Below are 21,189 nucleotides of genomic sequence, written 5' to 3' on the forward strand. Positions count from 1 at the left end.
TTTAGGCACTTATGAGCTCAAAGTCCCTTTGACTTTTATTAAGGATTAGGCTTCTAAGTGGCTAGATCACATTTTAAAAATGAGACTTAGGCTCCTAAATCATTCAGAAACTTTTGAAAATGTTATTCCTAGATTCAATTCTCAAATCTTGACTCTGACACAGAATGTCTCTTTGATATTGCACAAGTCATTTAGCTGCACTGTGCCTCAGTTTCACGATCTATAAAATGAGAATATTCCCTTTTCTAAATTATTTTGAGGTCCTTGAATGAAAGGCGCTATACAACTACAGAGTGATATGGTTTGTTTTTGGCATTTGTTTGGGTTTTGAGCTTAAAACTTTTTTTTCCCAGAAAATAAGATTATTCAAGTCACTATGAGCTTTCCATTGGTTTTATATTTTTCCTTATTGATTTTACAACAATATGTGATAAAAAAAACAAATACACCTATTAAAAAGTAGTAACTTCCAAATAAAATGCACTCTCTTTTTGGTAATTTTTGTGCTAAATGCAAGAAGCCAAGTTTTCAATTAATGGGTTATTTTATAATATTTTGCAAAACCAATGAAGGAAGGACCTTAGTCTTAATACAATCTGATTAAAGGATTATGAAGCAATTCAGGTTCCTGTTAAGACACATTCTTAAACCATATGGCTATTTCTTTTCTTTTAGCTATATTGATTACATCCATGCTGAAAGACATCAATGCTGAAGAGAAAGATACAATAACATTTGAAGTAACTGTCAACTATGAAGGCATCACATACAAGTGGTTAAAGAATGGGGTGGAGATAAAATCAACTGATAGATGCCAGATAAGAACTAAAAAGCTTACACATTCTCTTGCCATAAGGAATGTCCACTTTGGTGATGCTGCAGAATACAGTTTTGTTGCTGGGAAAGCTGTTTCATCAGCCACTTTATATGTGGAAGGTATTTGTTTTCATAGTCTGTATATTTAAGGAATGTAATGGCCCTCCTGATATATGTTTACAGCACTGATCGTATATCCATGGTATTTCCCTAGCTCGACACATTGAATTTAGGAAGCACATTAAAGACATTAAGGTTGTAGAGAAGAAACGAGCCATTTTTGAATGTGAAATATCAGAACCTGACATTTCAGTGCAGTGGATGAAGGATGGCCAAGAACTCCAGCTTGGTGACAGGTAATCTTTTTCTTCAGAACAAGACCCTAGTATTCCTTATATTTTTTTCAGAAAAATAGCTCTGTTCTTTGTCTTTCTGTTGTCTTTAGAGTGAAAGTTCAGAGGGAGAGATTTGTCCATCGCCTCCTCATTTCTTCCACAAAGATGTCTGATGCTGGACAGTACACTGTAGTAGCAGGAGGAAACATGTCCAGTGCTAACTTAGTTGTGGAAGGTCGTGATATTCGTATCAGAAGTATCCATAAAGATGTTCAGGTACAGTATATACAAAGGGAATACATTCTTGATAGTTCTGTTGTTTTACCATTGAAGGAGCAATAACTAATGAATGGGATATATTGAGCCAGGGGTAACAGTGTACCTAAACTATATGAGATAATCACTCCCCCCCCCCCCCCGGCAAAAAAAAACAGCAATAGTCGTGCAGTCGGGGCCTCCCACCATATTCTGATGGGCCACCCTCATCACCACGATAAAGGCCTTAGGGATTCTAAAGACACCTACTTCTCATCAGACAGGTAACTTTCTTCTCATAGATCCAAATAGGACATTAATAAGTGGGTGGAGGAGAGCACATCTGCAGCTCTCAGGCCTATATAGTTACTTTGAGTTGGTGCACTAAGTAGTAGGACATCCTGTGTCCTGCTGCAGAGACAGAATTCAGAGCCTCCTGAGTTTTCCCCCATAAGGTTTAGTGAAGCAGGAGGGCAGCTGTAAAAGCAGGTGCTATTTGTAATATTTATTCTACTTGATAAAAGGTCACTGAAAGACAACGAGCTGTAGTTGAATTTGAAGTCAATGAAGATGATGTTGATGCTCGCTGGTATAAGGATGGCATTGAGATCAATTTCCAGATTGAGGAAAGATATCGATATGTTGTGGAAAGACGAATCCACCAGATGAGCATCACTGAAACAAGATACAGCGATGCTGGGGAATACACCTTTGTAGCAGGAAGAAACAGAAGCTCTATTATTCTTTATGTTAATGGTATGTATGTTTGCAATATTGTTGTAGCCATGTTTGGTCCCAAGATATTAGAGAGAGACAGTAGGACCAAATTCTGTTGGTGAGACAAACAAAAATATTACTTCACCCACTTTATATCTCTAATAGTATGCATGGACATTCATTTTGCTCGTCATTGCATTTCCTATCCTGTGTTTTCTGTATCTCTGTGAAACTTGTTGGTGTTATAATACTGTAAAATTGGGATAACTTCAGAGAGAGAACCCCGGACAGTTGGGGCTGCTTGTGCTACGTCACTGCTTCCTGTCCACTCTTTCCATTGAAATGGATAACTGATTAAAATGTTATAGCACCTTTTATCTCTGCATCTATCTAAGCCAGTCAATCCTCTTACTTCCAAGTAAAGTAAATAAAGCAGTAGTCCCTTAACTTTGATATCTCAAATATGTAGTATTTGAGGGATCAACCTAACAGTTTTCAGAGATTTTTTTTTTACAATTTCATCTTTCAAAATATCTTATACACTAAAACAGCTATTTGTTTTAAAACATTTTTTCTTGAGTCATCTTTATTCCAGCCCCAGTTCAGTATCCCTTGACCAAGAAAATCCCCCAGTCAAGTGAAGGGAAGACTTTGTTGTGTGAGAAATACTAAACTGGATCCTCAGTCACTGGGAACTTTGCATGAATAAGGACTGTGGATTCTGACCACTTGACAATAGTATTTTTGTTTGGCAGAGTAAAAGATCTTACTAAATTTTTAATAATTTCAATAAACAACACATGTTTAGATCCCCCTTTTTTTTAATCTGCAGCTCCAGAGCCACCCCATATTATTCAGGAGCTTCAGCCCACCACCGTGGAATCTGGTAAACCTGCCCGCTTTTGCGCTATAATATCAGGCAGACCACAGCCCAAAATTTCCTGGTATAAAGATGAGCAGCAGCTATCTGCAGGCTTCAAATGCAAGTTTCTTCATGACGCACAAGAATACACTCTATTGTTGATTGAGACTTTCCCTGAAGATGCAGCAGTTTATACGTGTGAAGCAAAGAATGACTATGGAGTTGCCACTACTTCAGCTTCACTTTCAGTGGAAGGTAGGTTTCCCATATTCCTTAGAATGTATTTGAAATGGTATTGTCAATATTTTGTGATGTATGCTCTTCCATACGGTCTAAACTTTTGGTCTCTTCCTTTAGTCCCAGAAGTTGTTTCTCCTGATCTAGAAGTGCCAGTTTATCCACCTACTCTTCTAACACCACTTCAAGATGTTGTTACTTCTGAGGGACAATCTGCTTGTTTTCAGTGCAGAGTTACAGGGACAGGTTAGTTTAATGAAATCGTATACAATTTTTGTTATATCAGAATTGTTCAGCTTATCTCAAAGCAAATCTAATAGCATACGAGCTGAAATCAACCTTTATGAGGATTGTGTAACTATCAGATATACGTACGAAGTAGTGTTGGCTGTATAATTGACTGGCAACTAGCTGCCAACAGACATGAAATTTAAGAGTCCCCTGAAGCTAAGCAGTGTTTTAATAGGTGGTCATGGGCTCAGTAGTTCTGACATTTTTAATCAGATGTGAACCTTCATAATGCTTTTCAGAGTACTGTCTGCTACATGACATTTAAAACGGTCAGTGCAGTGATATGGCAGAGCTTTAAAGCCCTAACTGCAATGCTAAGGAAAGCATTGTCCTATAAATGAGCATGAACAGTGAGCAAAGCTTCTGGTGCCACCAACTGACATTTTAAAAAGAAACAGGTCAAAAATCTGCCCTGACTTTCACCCCGAAACCCTTAATATCCCCTGGATGTACCATTTTCAGTACCATTCATGGAAACATTAAACTAAAAATATATGAAAATTAGCATTTTTGTTTTATCCCAGCATCAGAATTTGTTTTTTTTAATTTACACTTATTCAAAATAGACTTTCCTTATATAAATTTACCATGTTTTAATTAAATAAATACCATCTGATAACTAACATTTTTGCCCATGATGCCATAGTAGCTAGTTTGATAAATTAATCTGCAGTACTATTATTATTATTATTATTATTACTCCACACAGCCTTGGAAACTATTAATAATAATAATAAAACATTCACATGTTACTGTAGAGATACCTGGTGCCTAGCATAAAACAGTATAAGATTCAGTCCCTGTCCCAAAGAGTTTAAAGTAGATTATAGCAGGAGTTCTCAACCAGAGGTCCAGGGCCTTTTAGGGGACCATAAGCAAGTTTCAGAGGAGCCTCCAAGCATGGAAGTGTTAGACTTGCTGGGGCCCAGGGCACAAAGCTGAAGCCCCATTGGGTAGGGGTCAAGCACGGGGCTCCCAGCCCTGCCACCTGCGGCTGAAGCCGAAGCCTGAGCAACTTAGCTTTGCAGGGATCCCTGTGGCATAGGCCCCCATACAACTGCCCTGCTTGCTACCCCCAAATGCCAGCCCTGCCTTTTATATGCAGAACACCAGTTATTGTAGCACTGGTGGGCCATGGAGTTTTTATAGCATGTTGGGGGCTCAGAAAGAAAAAGGTTGAGAACCCCTGGACCAAAGCCCAGATTTAAATCATTTTTTAGTTATAAAAATGTGCATGAAATGAGTAGCATCTACTCTTTTTGCATTCCTGTCACTTAAAAGTGCAATTCTTGAGTTGGAAAAAAATTAGAAAACAAATCTGCTTCCATGATAAAAATTGTGGTAAGACTCAGAAAATATACATGAGAGTTTATACTGGAACTGACATCTTAATTACAGCTATGTAAAGCACACCACAATTGTGTGTGTATCTTTATGTGCATGTTGATGACTGAGACGTACATTTGCAGCACAGCACATGGGGAGTTGTTCTTGCAGTTCCTGCTTTTTTTGTATTGTATATGAATGAATCTGGATATTTCTCAAATATAGCCTGAAAATATTTTATATTAGCTTAACTAATATACTTGCATTGAAAACATATTTTCAAATTGTGTACGCTACAGTACTGTTTCCTGCAAACATTGTATCTTTATTACAATGACAGCAGTAAAAAGAATTAAAATACTTTGTATATGCCAGATCAGTGTGGTTAGTGATGTAGTTCACTGCCAGGTTTGATGACTGGTGCTATCCTTTTCTTCCCCAAGCTGGCAAGGTCTATAAGATCTGGGAAAAACAACAGGCTTCATGCATGAGACAGGAAGGTATCTCACTGGACTCAATGGTGACCTTTCTTGTCAGTTATGGACTGGCATTAAAAAGCTTCACACAGGCCAGTACAACTAAAACAGATCCTCAGCTACAATGATTACTACCAGCTGAAGATCTGGCCCTAAGGTCTAGAGGGTTAGGGATATAAAAAACTGGAGATTTCTCAGAACTCAGATAGAAAAATAAGCCATGCACTCCCCTCCTCAGAGAACAGATGACTATTGTCATTTGTTTGAATTGTTTGGATCAGCTCAGTCATTTTGTAGCCTACTAGATGATCAGTTTTAAATGAGAATTTGAGATTTAAGATAAATATAAAATAAAATCAGTTCTCCAATAATAATAATAATTAATAGCTGCAGCACTTAAAAAAAAAACAAAATACAGGGAAATTGTCCGAGATACTGTGGATGCAGCCCTAAAGAGCCACCTATATTCATGTGTCTTAGCATGCATCAGATTCTGCAAAATGGAGCATGATTGGAAATGAAAGGAAAATGGACTCTCTACAACTTCCTCTGCTCCTTTCCTATGCCAGTTTCCAACTCCTCCCCTTCTCAGTCACTTTCAGCAGCCACCAGACCTCTTTGCCTGGCTCAAAGGCACAGACTCCATGCTACCCTTTTCCCATGTACAGCACCTCTGCTCTCCCTTATGCTCCTACAGCCATCAGCTGAGCTCCTGCATGTGAGCTGATCCTTCCATATTTCTTCACCTACCCTCACAGATGAATTCTCAATGGAGAGTTCTACTTAAAATATGATGCCAAGATATAGTCGCTGAGATCTTTCATTTTTCATGCACACTGGCAACATTTAAAGCTTACTCTTCCTCTGCTATTTCAAAGATATCCAGAAGAAGAAAGAGAGAGCCAGATTTCCAGTTAATCACTGAATGTAGCAGTAACAAAATAAGTTTTCCCTTCCACATACTACCAAGCCAGAAATATAAAATAACCAATAAGCTACATGTCTTTAAACAAGTCTTATTGTACATTATATATTCAACTTCAAAAAGCTGTGATATAAGTGATTTCTACTTTGTGTATTTTTAAAGCATTTACCTACAGACACTGTATCTTAATCTTGCATTTCTTTTTTTATTTTACTTGATCAGATCTGAAAATCTCTTGGTATTGCAAAGATAAGGAGATCAAGCCATCTCGCTTCTTTAGAATCACTCATTTTGAAGACACTTGCCAGCTGGAGATTTCAGAAGCCTATCCAGAAGATGAAGGAATTTATACCTTTGTTGCTAGTAATTCTATAGGCCAAGTGACAAGTACTGCTAACTTGAAGTTGGAAGGTACAATGTGCAATTGAAAAAGAAATAATGTTTTAAAATCAGTTGTGTGCCTATACTAATATTCATTAATAAATATATGTGAGTCATTGTCATGTCATGTCTTTTAATTCAATTAATCAGTATCATCTTACAATGTCCACAACATTCACTTGCATCTCCAAGACATAGGTCATGCACAGTGTAGTTTGTTTCACAGTTTTGCAACATTCCATGCACTTCACCTTTCAATTCTTTTCATTAGCAGCATCCAGCATGCCTCAAACAAGGTAGAATCCTTGTCCCTAACCTAAGTCTGTTAAACAGATTTTTAATCCGTTAACAAGCCTTTGCCTTGTGAAGATCTCTAAAGAGTTTTGGTATTGATAAAATGTTCTCATGTAAGAAACATTAGAAAATCTTAAACAAGGGCATGCACCAGATTTGTGCAAATGAGAAAATAAATTTGCATTATTATGCATTCTGAAAATATTGATCGCAAATTTCAGAACAGAAAATGGTCTAGAGGGTTTGTTATTTTAAGCTTGTGGTTCTTAGTGTTATTTAACCAGAAATATATTTATTTTTATTTTTGCAATATAATTTATAAACTATGGAATTAGTGATTCATATTGTAAAATTGCCAGGCCAAAAAGAAAAAAAAATTACGAGAGAGAGAACTTTGATTGTAGCGTAGGGTAAGAAATTAAAAGTTGGCATGCTTCTTTTCAGGATTTAAAAAGGTTGAAGAAGTTACATCAAAGTCCCAATGGCATGTTTCTTCATCAGTTTCACTTAAGAAGGAGCCCACCTTTATCCAGCCTATTTCAAGCTGCAGGGTATGCAGCGGGGAATCAGTCAGATTTCAAGCCAGGGTCTCTGGCATGCCAAAACCAGAAATCCAATGGTTTCATAACCAACGGCCAATGTTGCCAACAAAAGATATAGTTTTCCATTTTGATGAGTCTACAGGTACAGCTATGCTGATAATAGTAGATGCTTTTTTAGAGCACGCTGGCCAATACTCTTGCAAAGCAGGAAATAGTGCTGGAGAAGCAACTTGCACAGCTACACTTACAGTGACTGCCAAAGGTAAAGCCCCATTTTTGTTCAAAGGGATTCAGTTTGTTGTATACCACTGTTACTAATTACCTCCTTTCCTCTTTTCACACCTTTTAGTTAGCAGCTAGTTCACTAATGTTGTTAGTATTAGCTGTAACCAATAAACCACTGTCATTTCCTCAACTTTAAAATGTCATATAATTTAAAATCTCATAAAACTGTGTCCTATATATAGAAAATATAGATTTTTTACTAAACTACGCAAGTACACACTTTAAACCAGAGAGCTGGTGATAGTCACAGCATTGTCTCATATGCTCTACACTGGGCTGTAAAAACTAACAGAAAATACATCCTTAAAGAGTATCATAACAGATTATTTGATATTGGAATGGACAGCTTCAGTGAAAAGAAGAGACGAACATCAGCTGTGTATCAACTGCATGAATACAAGTTATTTTCCATTCATCTACGTGAATGAATTTTCTTTTGTGTCAAGAGCATAATGCATCTGGCATGCTGAGTTTTTCCCATGAAGATATCTTTCATTCTCATTATCCATACCATTTTATTTTGTTCTTAAGTTGGCCCATTAAAGTACGTTAGTTGTTAATATTGTTATTTTTTTGTTACTTGATTACACAGTGCAAGCCATAGATAGGCAAAGTTCTGGGAAAGATGTAAAAGAGTCTGTCCAGTCACAGGCAATATCAGAAGTTCATGTTGCTTCCCCTTTCACAAAGAAGGAGACCCAGGCTTATAAAAAAGAAATTAAAACAATACAAGAACCATCGTACCAACTGGGTGTGCAGGTTTTGGAAACTCTATCAGAAAGTTTAACCATGAAAGCTACATCAGTGAAAGAAACAGAAACCTTCCATACAACAGTCCTTTCACAAACATCGCAAACTACAATGAAAGGATCTGCTACTGCTGTTCAGGAAATGAGAGAGGCTTCCCCAAATATTCTCCTGAAACTCTATGACCAAACTGTGAAATTTGGCGATACCGCGCAGTTCATTTGTGCCTTAGAAAGCGAACACTTTTTAGAGGTTCTGTGGACCCATGATGGTGAAAGGATAAAAGAGTCCGAACGAGTGAAGCTATCACAAAATGGAACTGTCCTATTACTCACAATTATAAGTGTCCAACTGTTAGATCAAGGACTGTACAGATGTACTGTGCATAATGATCATGGAGAGACAACAACAACTGCTGCACTAACAGTAGAAGGTGGATATTTGATTTTTAACATTATGACTTGCCTCATTTCTACCTAATCATTTCTGCGTATAGCTCACTCACATTTCCTAACACTAGTATTTAATTTAGAAAGGTATATTTTATGTTCTTTTTCACATTTAGGACTCTATTCATAAATGTCTTTTGCAGCACCAGGCAGAGAGTTTTACAACTTGCTTGAGAAGTGCATCATGGCTGTTCCCAGCAAATTACAGCCAAATGGAATTTCTACTCATCAATTTATCAATTTAAGCCACTGATATGCAATGAGACATTGATTTGGTGGGAAGTGTCCACCTGGAAGAACAGGACAGAAGGAACCAATTTAATTTTGCAACTTATGTAGATTTCTGAAGTTGGAATTTGAGAGAGAAATTCCTTTTTAAATAAAGGAAAGGGGCGAACATTAGATGAACAAATTAACCCAGACTGTAGGCCATTCCAGCTTGCACATCTTGAGTGGCACAGAAGGTGCTACATATTTGCAAGGGTTAATATTTAAAGCAGTTTATTTGCATGTTTTTTTCAAACACCCTAAATATAGGTCTGTTTTTTACTCCTGAATGTGTCTATTCATTGTGTTCAGTGCTATAAAATCCTTGCTTGTCTACTGGATTTAGGAGTCTCTCTTTCCCAAGACTATATTAATGACCTACACAGTCTTCCCCCATACCTGTGGGTTTTTTATTTGTAGGATTCCTTTCCCCCTTCCCTGTACTCCAGTGCATTAAAATATCAGCAGTTTCTGCACATGTAATAACATCTTTGGAGAATAGACATTGATTTCCTTGACTCCTGTAGACCCAAAATGGGCCTCTTGTTCCTTTGGCACTGTTCCCCTTAGATAATGTGGCACTGCTCACCATAGTTAATGTGATAGCTGCTTTTATGAAATCAGATGCTGCAGGAGCAACTGCAGCATGAACATGAGAATAAAACTGTCTCATGCTCTTCCATTAAGTCATTTACCATGCACCATTCATCTGGCTCTTACGCACCAGTTAAGTCCTTTCTTTCCTGTCAATCTATATAAAGTGTTGTCTCTACATGATCTTCTGTTAGTCTATAAGGTGCCACAGGATTCTTTGTTGCTTTTACAGATCCAGACTAACACGGCTACCCCTCTGATACTTGTAGTTACCTTCAATATTCAAAGGAAATACCTTTGATTTAAATTAGGGCTGTCAATCACAAGCAATTAATGCAAAAATAAATTAACTAGATTAAAAAAGGCACGATTAATCGCAGTTTCAATTGCACTGTTAAATAATAGAATACCAATTTATATTTATTATAAATATTTTTGATGTTTTTCTACATTTTCAAATATATTGATTTCAATTACAACACAGAATACAAAGTGTACAGTGTTCACTTTATATTATTATTTTATTACCAATATTTTCACTGTGAAAAAGAAACAAAATTAATAGTATTTTTCAATTCACCTCATACAAATAGTGTAGCGCAATCTCTTTATCGTGAAAGTGCAACTTACAAATGTAGAATTATTTTTTCATATAACCGCACTCAAAAACAAAACAATGTAAAACTTTAGAGTCTACAAGTCCACTCAGTCCTACTTCTTGTTCAGCCAATTGCTAAGACAGAAGGTTAACATTTATGAGAGATAATGCTGCCCACTTCTTATTTACAATGTCACCTGAAAGTGAGAATAGGTGTTTTCATGGCAACATTTATAGATGATGTTGCTAGGTATTTGTACCAGATATGCTAAACATTCATATACCCTTTTATGCTTAGATTTGTAGATTATCTTTTTACAGGGCAAATATTTGTAATCAAACATAATATAAAGTGAGCACTGTACTCTTTGTATTCTATGTTGCAATTGAAATCAATATATTTGAAAACGTAGAAAAACATCCAAAATATTTACAATAAATTTAAATGGGTATTCTATTGTTTAGCAGTGCAATTAAAACTGTGATTAATCACAACTACTTTTTAATCTTGCGATTAATTGTGATTATTTTATTAGTTTGACAGCCCTAGTTAAAATTAAAGATGTGCTTGCTTGTGTTAGTCATTACAGACCAAGTCGTAGTCCCTCTTAAGTCAATGGTAGACATCCTACTGACTTAATTGGGACCTTCTTTTAGCCTAGCATGAATAGAGCCCTTACATGTGTCTTAACTTATATATTTCATAGTTTATTTTTAGTTTGAGCACTAACATGCTGAACATTTCTTTTCCATACTAAACCCTTTATTTTTATTTCTCTAAGTATAAGGGTGTTTTATTCCTGCCAACCACCTAATCTAATGCTTTTCCTAACTTTATTCTTACCTAGCTAAAGAAGCACACGCCAAAGCAGTAACAAAAATTACGCTTGACTCAGATACTAAAAGCACTAAAACAGTCAAAGAGTCTCAGATTCAAACAACCTCCGAAGTTAAGGAAGAGTCTTCAAAGGAAACATCAAGCATGTTAATCACTTCAGCTCAAAGTTCACAAGGAACTGAAAAACAAAGGAACGGAGACTACTACCCTGATGTCGTGCCATGCAAAGAGATCATAGAAACTGGTGCCAAAGCACCAGTATTTCTTGAAACTCTGCTCCCAGAAACTATTGTAAAAGAAGGAGACGATATGTCACTCTTTTGTGTAATAAAGGGTGTGCCTACTCCTTGTGTGATTTGGCTGTACAATCAGCTAATAGTTGAGGAGTCTGCATTATGTTCCTTAAAACACGATGGGCCACTGTGCAGTTTAAAATTACTGAAAGTTGTTCAGAATCAGAGGGGTATATACAAATGCAGAATAGTTAACTCTGCAGGACAAGCCGAGTGCAGCACTCATCTGAGAGTGACAGGTTGGCAACTGCATGTTCTTTCCAAACATAAATTCCTCTTGCATACCATCATTGCATTCAAGTACATTCAGCCCATGGGAAACAGTAAAGAAAGAAAAATATGACACATGTGTGGATGTTGAATGTTTGCCTCCTGGTGTTTAAGGCATGTTAAAGGCATGGTAAATAACAGGCAAAAATCATAAAATGTTGTAGACAAGTATACAATACAAATATGTTTTGAAGCATCTGATCACTGTTCTGTCAAATTTATCAGGTGTTTGAGATGTTTTGGCATGTACTCATGTATGTGTGTGTGGGTTTTTTGTATCATTGCAACAGATATTCATAGTTTCAACCTCACAGCCCATTAATTGGTGCGTTAATTGATCACAATGATCTCTATTTTATTCTAGCTCCAGAAAAAGTTCTTCAAGAGAAGATAGAAAAACAGATTGAAATGGAAGTGAAAGGTACAGTCACAAATGGATGTCAAGCTAAAGCACTGATTTAGCGTGAAAAAATTAGTAAATCGTTAGAAACTTTTATTTGCTTACATACAGCGTATGACAGGAAAAGTAAAATACACTTTGGAGCATATTTGAATATGCTGCATGTTTTTGTTTTAAGGGTTACCCACATTAAAAGATTAAGTTTTAAAATAAGTTTAAAACTTTACATTTATAATTATGCAGCTGTACTTTTAACTTCTACTTCATGCTGTGCAGCTGTTTACTGCTTAAGCTTTTATTTGTTAAACTTTCTTGTTAGTGCATGAGACAGTTTAAATCAAAACAAAGGTATAAAAATCTTAATGAAATGATTTTTAAACAAGTAAGCAACCTAACATTCAAAGGATAGAGTATAATAGAAAATGAATGTTACTTAGGACATGTGAAAGCTACACATTCTCATTGTATCCTCGCACTTCATGTACATACATTAATTCATCACTATACATTTCTTACACTGGCTTGCAGATAGCATATGTGGTCCATGTTGCTTGCTTTTTTTGCATAACGTTGTGAAGTTAGTGGCTGTATTAGTTCGAATAAACGCCTTCTCATTCATTTTAGCTAATTACTTACAGCTACATTTTTATATATCTTTCAAAATATTTTTTTTCAATTGTTTGAACATTTTACCATAATCAAAGGGATCAGAAAGGGCGTTTATTCTACTGTCTGCAAGTCAGGTAAGATTTTCTTCTTTGCCAACAAAAGACACAAAGCTTTTCGGGCAGCAAAACCATACACCCCTAGGAACATGTTATTTTGAAATTCATTTTTGCTTGTTCAAGAAGAAATGTCCACAGTTTGAAGAAAGAACAGACAACGAACGATTTTCGTGTCAGAATCTTTAAAACAGAGCAAGCCATTGCGTTTATTCGAACAAATATGGTGAGTGAATTTTTTTTCTGGATTTGTGATGAAATCTGTAGCATGCCCCCAATTTAATTTAATATCTTGCCATTTCATTTCTTTTCATTTTTCAAATGTAAGAGAGAAGCAACAGAGTACGCTGTAATGTAACGTTGTTCTCTTACAGAACTGTTCTTCGGGGAAGAGCCTGGATGTCCTGAAAAGCGAAGTGAGATACGAGACGCTTTCTCCAATTCTGAAGACTACTTAGACCATGGATTTATGTCTGTGCAGAGATGTGCAAGTAGAACCTCTTCTATAAGTTCTTGGTCTGAGACTTTTAAACCTTCTTTCACTCAAAAGCTGAAGTTTAGATCTGTTTTAGAGGGGGATCCCGCAGTTTTCCAATGTAAACTCATTGCCTGTCCAACCCCCGCAATTACATGGTTTCATAATAATAGGCCTATCCCTAAAGATCTGCGTAGAATAATAACAATGAAGAGTGATATGCATATTCACAGCTCCAGCCTAGAGGTTAGAGATGTTCAGGAGAGAGATTCTGGGAGCTACAAAGTGTTTGCCATTAACAGTGAGGGTTCAGCTGAGTCAACCGCTTCGCTGCTAGTTGCACAGAGAGAGGAGCAAAATGCAAAATATTTAGATTTCCTGAGAAAGTCCAAACGAACCCATGAGAGTATTGAATGTCTGGTTCAGAAGAGGAAAGAGGGTAGACTGAAGGTTTATCTGCGGTGCATTGGCTCTCCTTTCGATAAAAGGCAGGAGACTGAAAAGATATTAAGCGACTTGCCTCCTGCAAAGGGAATGGTGCGAACCATAAGCTTTCCAAAACTCCCTGTGTTAAGGGGACAGGAGTTTGTGTACGATAAAGAACAAGTAGGTAGCAAATGCACCGCAAGGCACAGGGATCATGGAAGTGATGCTCTGCTTGATGACGAAATAAAAAGTAAGTTGCAACAACTGCGGGAGGCCAAAAGAACCATGCTGGAAAAGAAGAAACTGCGCCTGTCAGAGAGAGAAACCGAGACAGAGTCACGCCTTGAATCAGTGCGAACCACAGACTTTAGAGATGGTAAAGACCGAGGGACCCCTCCAGTCCATTGGACCATTGAGAGTGAGGCGATACGCTCTGACTTCCAGACAATAAAACCAATCCATACATGCACCTCTTCACCCAAAATGCCAAGTGGCGAGGAGGGTGCCGTGCACCATCCTAAACCAGACTCTGTTAAGATGCCAGAGGACTTTCACCTGCGAATGGAACGAATACTGGGGCTTTCCAAACCCTCCCAGAGTCCTCGGGACTTTCCTGAAGGAAGCATCAAGGCAAAAACATTCCAAACAAAATCACTAATTACACTGAAAGAACCAAAGAGAGAGCAATTTCGGGGAGACCCACCATTAGAGCAACCAGAGCCAATTGCCCAAGTTACCTCCATCGACTATAGTTATACACACAAGGAGCCACAGGACTCAAGAATAGATACCAAGCCAGAAGAACGTCTGAAGGAGTTCCAAGCAATGACAGCCAAGAAGAAAAGCCCTGAATCCATAATCTATGTGCTTCTCTGCGATGGACTAAGCGAAACTATGAAACTGGAGAATGTGATGTCTGAGACAATCACAATAAACATCAATGAGCCTGTTGATACTTTTGAAAGCATCCAAACAGAAAAGAATGAAGAAAATGCAATGTTAGTACTGGAAGACTCAGCAGAAATCAGAGAGTCTGCATTGGTAGAAGTCTGTGAAATAAAAGAAAAGTCTGCCAGGTCAGAGAGCCCTATTCTAAAGCTTCTGAAACCTGGCCCCCCTTTGTTTGTTCATAAAATTGAATCTCAGGAAGCAAAAGAAGGAGAGAGTTGCATATTTGGCTGTCATTTCTGTGGCCATCCGCAACCTATTGTTACTTGGTATAACAATGACAAACCGATATCACGTAACCAGGACTATGCCATTCACACGACAGAGAGCCGGTCTACCTTGACTTTCCGGTCTGTTCTCCCTCAGCATGAAGGATCCATCACCTGCGTGATATTTAATGAATACGGAACTGCCACAACATCAGGCATGCTCAAAGTGAAGATTAAAGAGAGGAATGAGGCTGAACCATTCACCACCGATGAAGCTGAACTATTAAAGGATTATGCAGAAGAGGAAGAAGAACTTAGTTTTCTGTTTGACAAAATGAAAGAAAATCAACGAGCTTTCAGTAGTGAAAGTAAAGCCACCCTTTACATTCCTCAGGGTAACCTGCCCATACCTTGTGTTTCTGACTCAGACTTGCTTTCATTTCCTGTGGAAATCAAAATAATTGCTCCTACTCCGACTCCAGAACAAGATGAAGAACTGAAGGAAATAGTTCATCCTGTTGAATTTGTACCTGAACCATCACCTCGGGACCAAGTTTCTCAGATAATAAAACATAAATTTAAATTTTCCTTTGATGTGGTAAATGAACCACCAAAAATTGTGAAAGAAACACAAAAATATATTAATTGTAGAGAAGGGGATTCTGTCGTACTGGAGTGCTCAGTATCTGGTGAACCTCAACCGATTGTAACTTGGTTTCGAAATGGCAAAATATTAACTCCTACTGAGAAGTTTCAGTTTGAGGAGGAAGAGGATGGTAATTACAGGTTACGTATTGGTGAAGTTTCTGTGTCAGATGCTGGCACATACAAATGTGTTGCTGAGAACACAGCAGGAGTAATAGAAACTGTTTCCAATCTTACAGTAGAGTCTGGTGTGCAGAGCTTTTATAGTCATGTAGAACAAATTAGTGATGTTGAAGAAGAAACTGTTCCAGATCAGAGTGTGCAAATCCAGGAAGAGGTTGCAAAGGAACTTTTGCACAATCTTTATGAATCCTCAGTTGGATATATTGCTGACAAGTTTAATGATAGAGAGTATTCCATAAGTCAATATTTTCATAACCTCAGTACACCGAGGCAGGTAGAGCTCATGGAAAAGGAACAAAATACATCCTCCAAAGAAACAGAATCCAAACTCCCAAGATTTGTGGGTGACATTAGAAAGTCTATACTTACTGAGGATCAGCCAATAACTGAAACCCCAGACTTCCAGCAGCAGATTGAAAAAGAAGAGACAGTAAACGTTAGTGAACGAGTACAGTTGAAGATAGAAGAAGCCAAGACATTCACTTTTGTTGGCGATTTAAGCCAGGTTTCACACCCTGAAGAACCATCAATATCTGAAAACCCAGATTTCCAGCTCTCAATTCTAAAAGAAGAGAAAATAAATGTGAGTGAACAAGTGAAGTCAAAGATAGAAGAAGCTGATGTACTTGCTTCTGCTGATGATTTAAGCCAGGTTCCACTACCTGAAGAACCGTTAGTATCGGAAAGCCCAGATTTTCAGCACCAGATTGAGATAGAAGAGATGATAAAAGTGAATGAACAAGTAGAGTCAAATATAAAAGCCAAAATATTTGCTTTTGTTGGCAGTTTAAACCAGGTTCCACACACTGAGGATGAGCCAATAATTGAAAGCCCAGATTTCCAGCTCCCGAGTGAACTAGAAGAGAAAATAAACGTGGGTGAACAAGTGAAGTCAAAGATAAAAGAAGCTGAAGTAGTCGCTTCTCTTGGATATCTCAACCGGGTTCCACTCTCTGAAGAGCTAAGAGATCAGCCTGATAAAACAGACGAAATAAAAATGGAAATTACAACCACAGAATTTACATCTAAGAACAAACTTCAAAAGATCATTGAAAGCCATACAGAGAAAGCTACATATAATAATATAGAAATTCCTGCAAGTCAGGATACAGATGGTGAAGTAAAGAGTGTGAAGGGTAAAGATGCTGCTTTTGAGAAGAAGCAGTGCTTGAAAAAAACAGTTCCTGAAGAACATAACTTTAGCAATAGAGTTACTGATCTGCGCCATCTTGATAATGGAAACACACCAAGTGAATCTTTTAGTAACGGTAATGAAATGGAAGTCAAGGGTGCAGGGCATTTTTCAGAGAAATTAGAGCCCGAGCAAGATAGTTCTGCTCATGAGCAAACTCTCAGTACACCTCTTGTGGCACGTTCTTTCAGTGACAATTTAGATGCACAATTTACAAATGATCAAATCCATATCTTTGAGCAGGAGCTGAGTGCAAAGAGGAATGAATTTGAGGATCATAGTTTTTTCAGTCCTATATCCAAGATGGTACAAGAAGATAGAGATCTATATGAAAAGGACACATGTGACAGCAACTTAAATAGGACATTTCAAGATTCAACTACCATAAAAGAGAAAGATGCGCCCTATTTGCATGCGATAAGTGATGAACTGAAAGGTACACCCGAATTAGAACAACTTGGTTTTTATGACCCAAATAAAGTAATTCAGCACGAAGAACACAGGAGGCAAGAAGAAAGAACCGTGGAAGGAAAAGAACAAGATTACAGAAGCTTTGCACATGGCATAGAGGAAAATGTCTGTCTTCATGATAAAAAATTATCTGACATTGGAGAGACAGAACAGAAGGAAACCTATCACAAGGAACAAACATTAGAAAAAATAGAACCTGAAACATGCAACATTGTATTTGATTTAAAACAAGCTCCTTCAGTTATAGAAAATATAGATCAGAATTTTCAAGAACAAATTAGGAGGCAACAAGAAGAAACACATTTAAAAGGTCAATACCCAGCCTCTCAACCTGATACAGTCAATATTGTATTTGATTTGAAACAAGTTTACTCTGCTATAGAAAATCTTGGTCAAGAACAAAAGAGGCTGCTGCAGAATGAAATATATTTCAAAGATCAACATTCTGCTTCTGAACAAATGGAACCCGATACACACCACATGGAAGAAAATGTAGAGAAAACCACATCACCTACAGGACAAGGAATTGATTCCTGTCAAGAGTTTTCCAAAGAGAGTGAAGCTATAAGCAAAAAAGATAATTCTCAAGAAGACTCCTTATCTCTAGAAAAAGTAGAACCCCAAATCCAGGGATTAGCATTTAATCTAAAACAGCATGCAGTGATTTTCTCAGAAGAATTTGTTTCCAAAGAGACTGGCAGCATATCACCGGAAGAAATGTGTTCCTTAAACCAAGTGTCATCTCCCGAGGTTGTGGAAAGAGAAACCGAAAGTTTCATAAACCATCTACAAATAAATGACACACTTGTAGAAGAAATGTCTTTAACTGAACAACTTCGTCATAATTACAAGATGCAACTGGAGGGAGTTTACATCCAAGAACGGACTCTCTTAACAGAAACTGGACTGTCTGAAATGCAAATATTTAAAAGTGACCTAGCTGACATTCCTCTTTCTACTGAACAGGGATCGCCTGCAAAAGGAATTGATGAATCTGAGGAAAATGTTTGTGTGGAAGAATCATTTAAGGAACAAATTAAAGACTTGATATTGGAGCAGACTGAGCCTAGGCCTTCAGCAGAATCCAAAATGTCGGTAAATCAATATTTCCAAAATTTAGTGCAAGAAACAGATGTTTCTGAGAGTGTAGAATCACTAGAGAGAATAGACCCCAAAGCAGACAACTTCATAACTGACATGAAAAAAGCTGCAAAGGAGAAAGAACCCACTGCATGTAAAGTGGAGCAAGAACAAACACACGTTCTTCTGGTAGAGCAAGCCACAATGAAAGAAATAAGCAGCTCTACTTTTAATGGAAGTAAAACTGAAACTGGGTGTTATACCAAAGTTATTCCCGAAGACCATCATGGTATTCAGCAGGAATCAGATATACAGGACAGGGACATTTCTTTTGCACAGTTCCTTCGTTCGTTAAGAAATGAAGAATCCATAGTCCAGGAAAGGCAATCAAGAGAAGAATTAATTGCCTCAGAGAAAGAAGAGTGTAATTTAGAAGATCAGCTTGAAAATGAAATTTCATTTCAGACTAAAGACGTTGTAAATGCTGCTGAAGGAAATCTGGATGAAAGGGGCCTATCACAAAATGTTTTGCAATGTCAAGAGCTGAATGCTGCTCAGGTTTCAGAACCTGAGCCACATGTGTCTCTCTCAAATTATTTACTTTCAGCCAGACAGCAGGAGAGTCCAGATTTCAAAGATACCATTTTCCAGGCCTTTGACCAGAAGGAATGTATCACTTCTTTGGAAGTTGAAGACGTCACTTTCAGCACCGTTTACAACTATTATAATCAGCAGCAGGAGCTGACCCGTCCACTCTCTCCTGAATCAGAAATGTCAATAGAAATTGCTAGCACAAGCGGAGATGAACTGACAGAATCTGAGCGATTCTATACACCACCATCGTCAGCTGAGAATTTTGAATCTCCCATGTCTTTTGAATCTTACCACACTCCAGCTGACTCACCTGAACGGTACTCAACACCTTCCGAGGAACCATCCTTCAACAGAAAGTCCCCTTCAGATTTGGTAAGGAATGGCACACCACGAGAGTGCTACACAACCCCCACCAGTGAATATCCTGAACCCAGAGCATTACATTCTCCTTTCCAAGAAAGGAGGTTGCCTTATGAAGAGCAGCGCTCAGAGATGTTTGGCACACCTTGTGAAGCAGTGGAACCAAAGGGAAATGAAATGCCTCCAGCATTTATCAAACCCTTGCCCAAGAGGAAGGTCTATGAAAACAGTTTATTGGGTTTTATTGCTGAAGTTATAGGCTTTCCTGTTCCTGATGTGAAATGGTATCGAAATAAGTCGTTGCTTGAACCAGATCAAAGAGTCAGAATAGAAAAGGAGGGTGATACATGTATTTTGGAAATCCATAATGTTCAGAAATCGGAAGAAGGAGAATATATATGCCATGCAGTAAACATCATAGGAGAAGCTAAAAGTATCACCCAAGTAGAAGTTTTGCCTCAAGATGGGAGGTCCTTGGCCTTACCTCCTCCAGTAACACATCAGCATGTTATAGAGTTTGACTTGGAACAAAATAAAACTTCAAGGTCACCTTCTCCTCAGGAAATACTTCTGGAAGTAGAGTTGGACGAAAATGAGGTTATGGAATTCGAGAAGCAGGTCAAAATAGTCACAATTCCTGAATTTACATCTGACGACAAAAGTATGATTGTTTTTCTTGATGTCCTCCCTTTTGCTCTGGTGAAGCAAACCACTGGCTTGATTGCAAAAGGAGATGAAGACGTGAAAATTGACTTTGAAGTCACTGAAATGCCCCCGCGCTTTACCACTCCCCTTTTTGATTTGGAAATTCTAGAAAATTCAGAGGCAGTGTTTGAATGTACAGTGACAGGTTCCCCTACTCCCCAAGTACAGTGGTTTAAAGAAAATACCTGCATTACCGCAGACGGCAGGAGCTACCTTGTGACTGCTGAGAAAGGAAGTCATTGTCTTAAAATTCAGAATGTAGGTCATTCTGATAGTGGCACATATCGGTGCAAAGCAGTGAATAGTGTAGGAGAAACTATATGCAAAAGCTCTCTAGTTGTGCTAGATTCACAGAGAGCCCTTGCTAGCTGGAGTGGAGATGGAATGACTGATATAGTTTTAGGCAATGCTATGGGTAGGCCACAGACATTTGATTTGCTTGTAGACAGTACTCTTCCAAATAGCAACCAGACCGAAATACAGCTGGAGTTTGAATTTGAGCACGACACTGATGATTCTCAGAAAGCTGTCAAGTTAGTAGCTGTCACAGAACAAGAGTGTGAAGAGGAAGGGGAGAAATGTGTCAATATTAATTTTGATGTATTCGCTGAGCCATCCAAAGAAGAGAAGATAGAATTTAAAGCGGAGAGCTCAGGTAGTTGTTCCTTTGAATTCCAAGTCACAGAAGCCCCTCCAAAGTTTATCAAACATATTGTTGACTGCACTTCGTCAGTAGGAGCCTCTGCGTGTTTCCAGTGCCTTGTAGTTGGTGCTCCATACCCAAGTATCAGTTGGTACAAAGATGGGATACTGCTTGAAGGGAATAGGTACTGTATGGAGGAAAGGCAGATGGGCTATCATAACCTAATTATTGGAAATGTAATCCAAAACGATGAAGGGGAATACAGATGTGTAGCTGCAAACAGGGCAGGAACTGCTGATACAAGTGCTGTGTTAAACATATGCTGAATTTCCAAGTTT

At 37.9% G+C, this 21,189-nt stretch overlaps 1 protein-coding gene across 1 annotated transcript in view; it reads left to right on the top strand.

Moving 5' to 3' along the window:
• Nucleotides 1-21,189, top strand: part of TTN (titin) — a 308,951-nt gene that overhangs the window by 35,319 nt on the left and 252,443 nt on the right. The window contains 8 exon segments of the mRNA XM_030580102.1: nucleotides 676-936; nucleotides 1,031-1,172; nucleotides 1,262-1,427; nucleotides 1,931-2,162; nucleotides 2,956-3,240; nucleotides 3,343-3,468; nucleotides 6,463-6,651; nucleotides 12,163-12,219. Of these exon segments, the coding sequence (XP_030435962.1) occupies nucleotides 676-936; nucleotides 1,031-1,172; nucleotides 1,262-1,427; nucleotides 1,931-2,162; nucleotides 2,956-3,240; nucleotides 3,343-3,468; nucleotides 6,463-6,651; nucleotides 12,163-12,219 (1,458 nt within the window).

The sequence above is a fragment of the Gopherus evgoodei genome, chromosome 11 (genome assembly GCF_007399415.2).
Source record: "Gopherus evgoodei ecotype Sinaloan lineage chromosome 11, rGopEvg1_v1.p, whole genome shotgun sequence".
In the NCBI taxonomy this organism is placed as follows: Eukaryota; Metazoa; Chordata; order Testudines; family Testudinidae; genus Gopherus; species Gopherus evgoodei.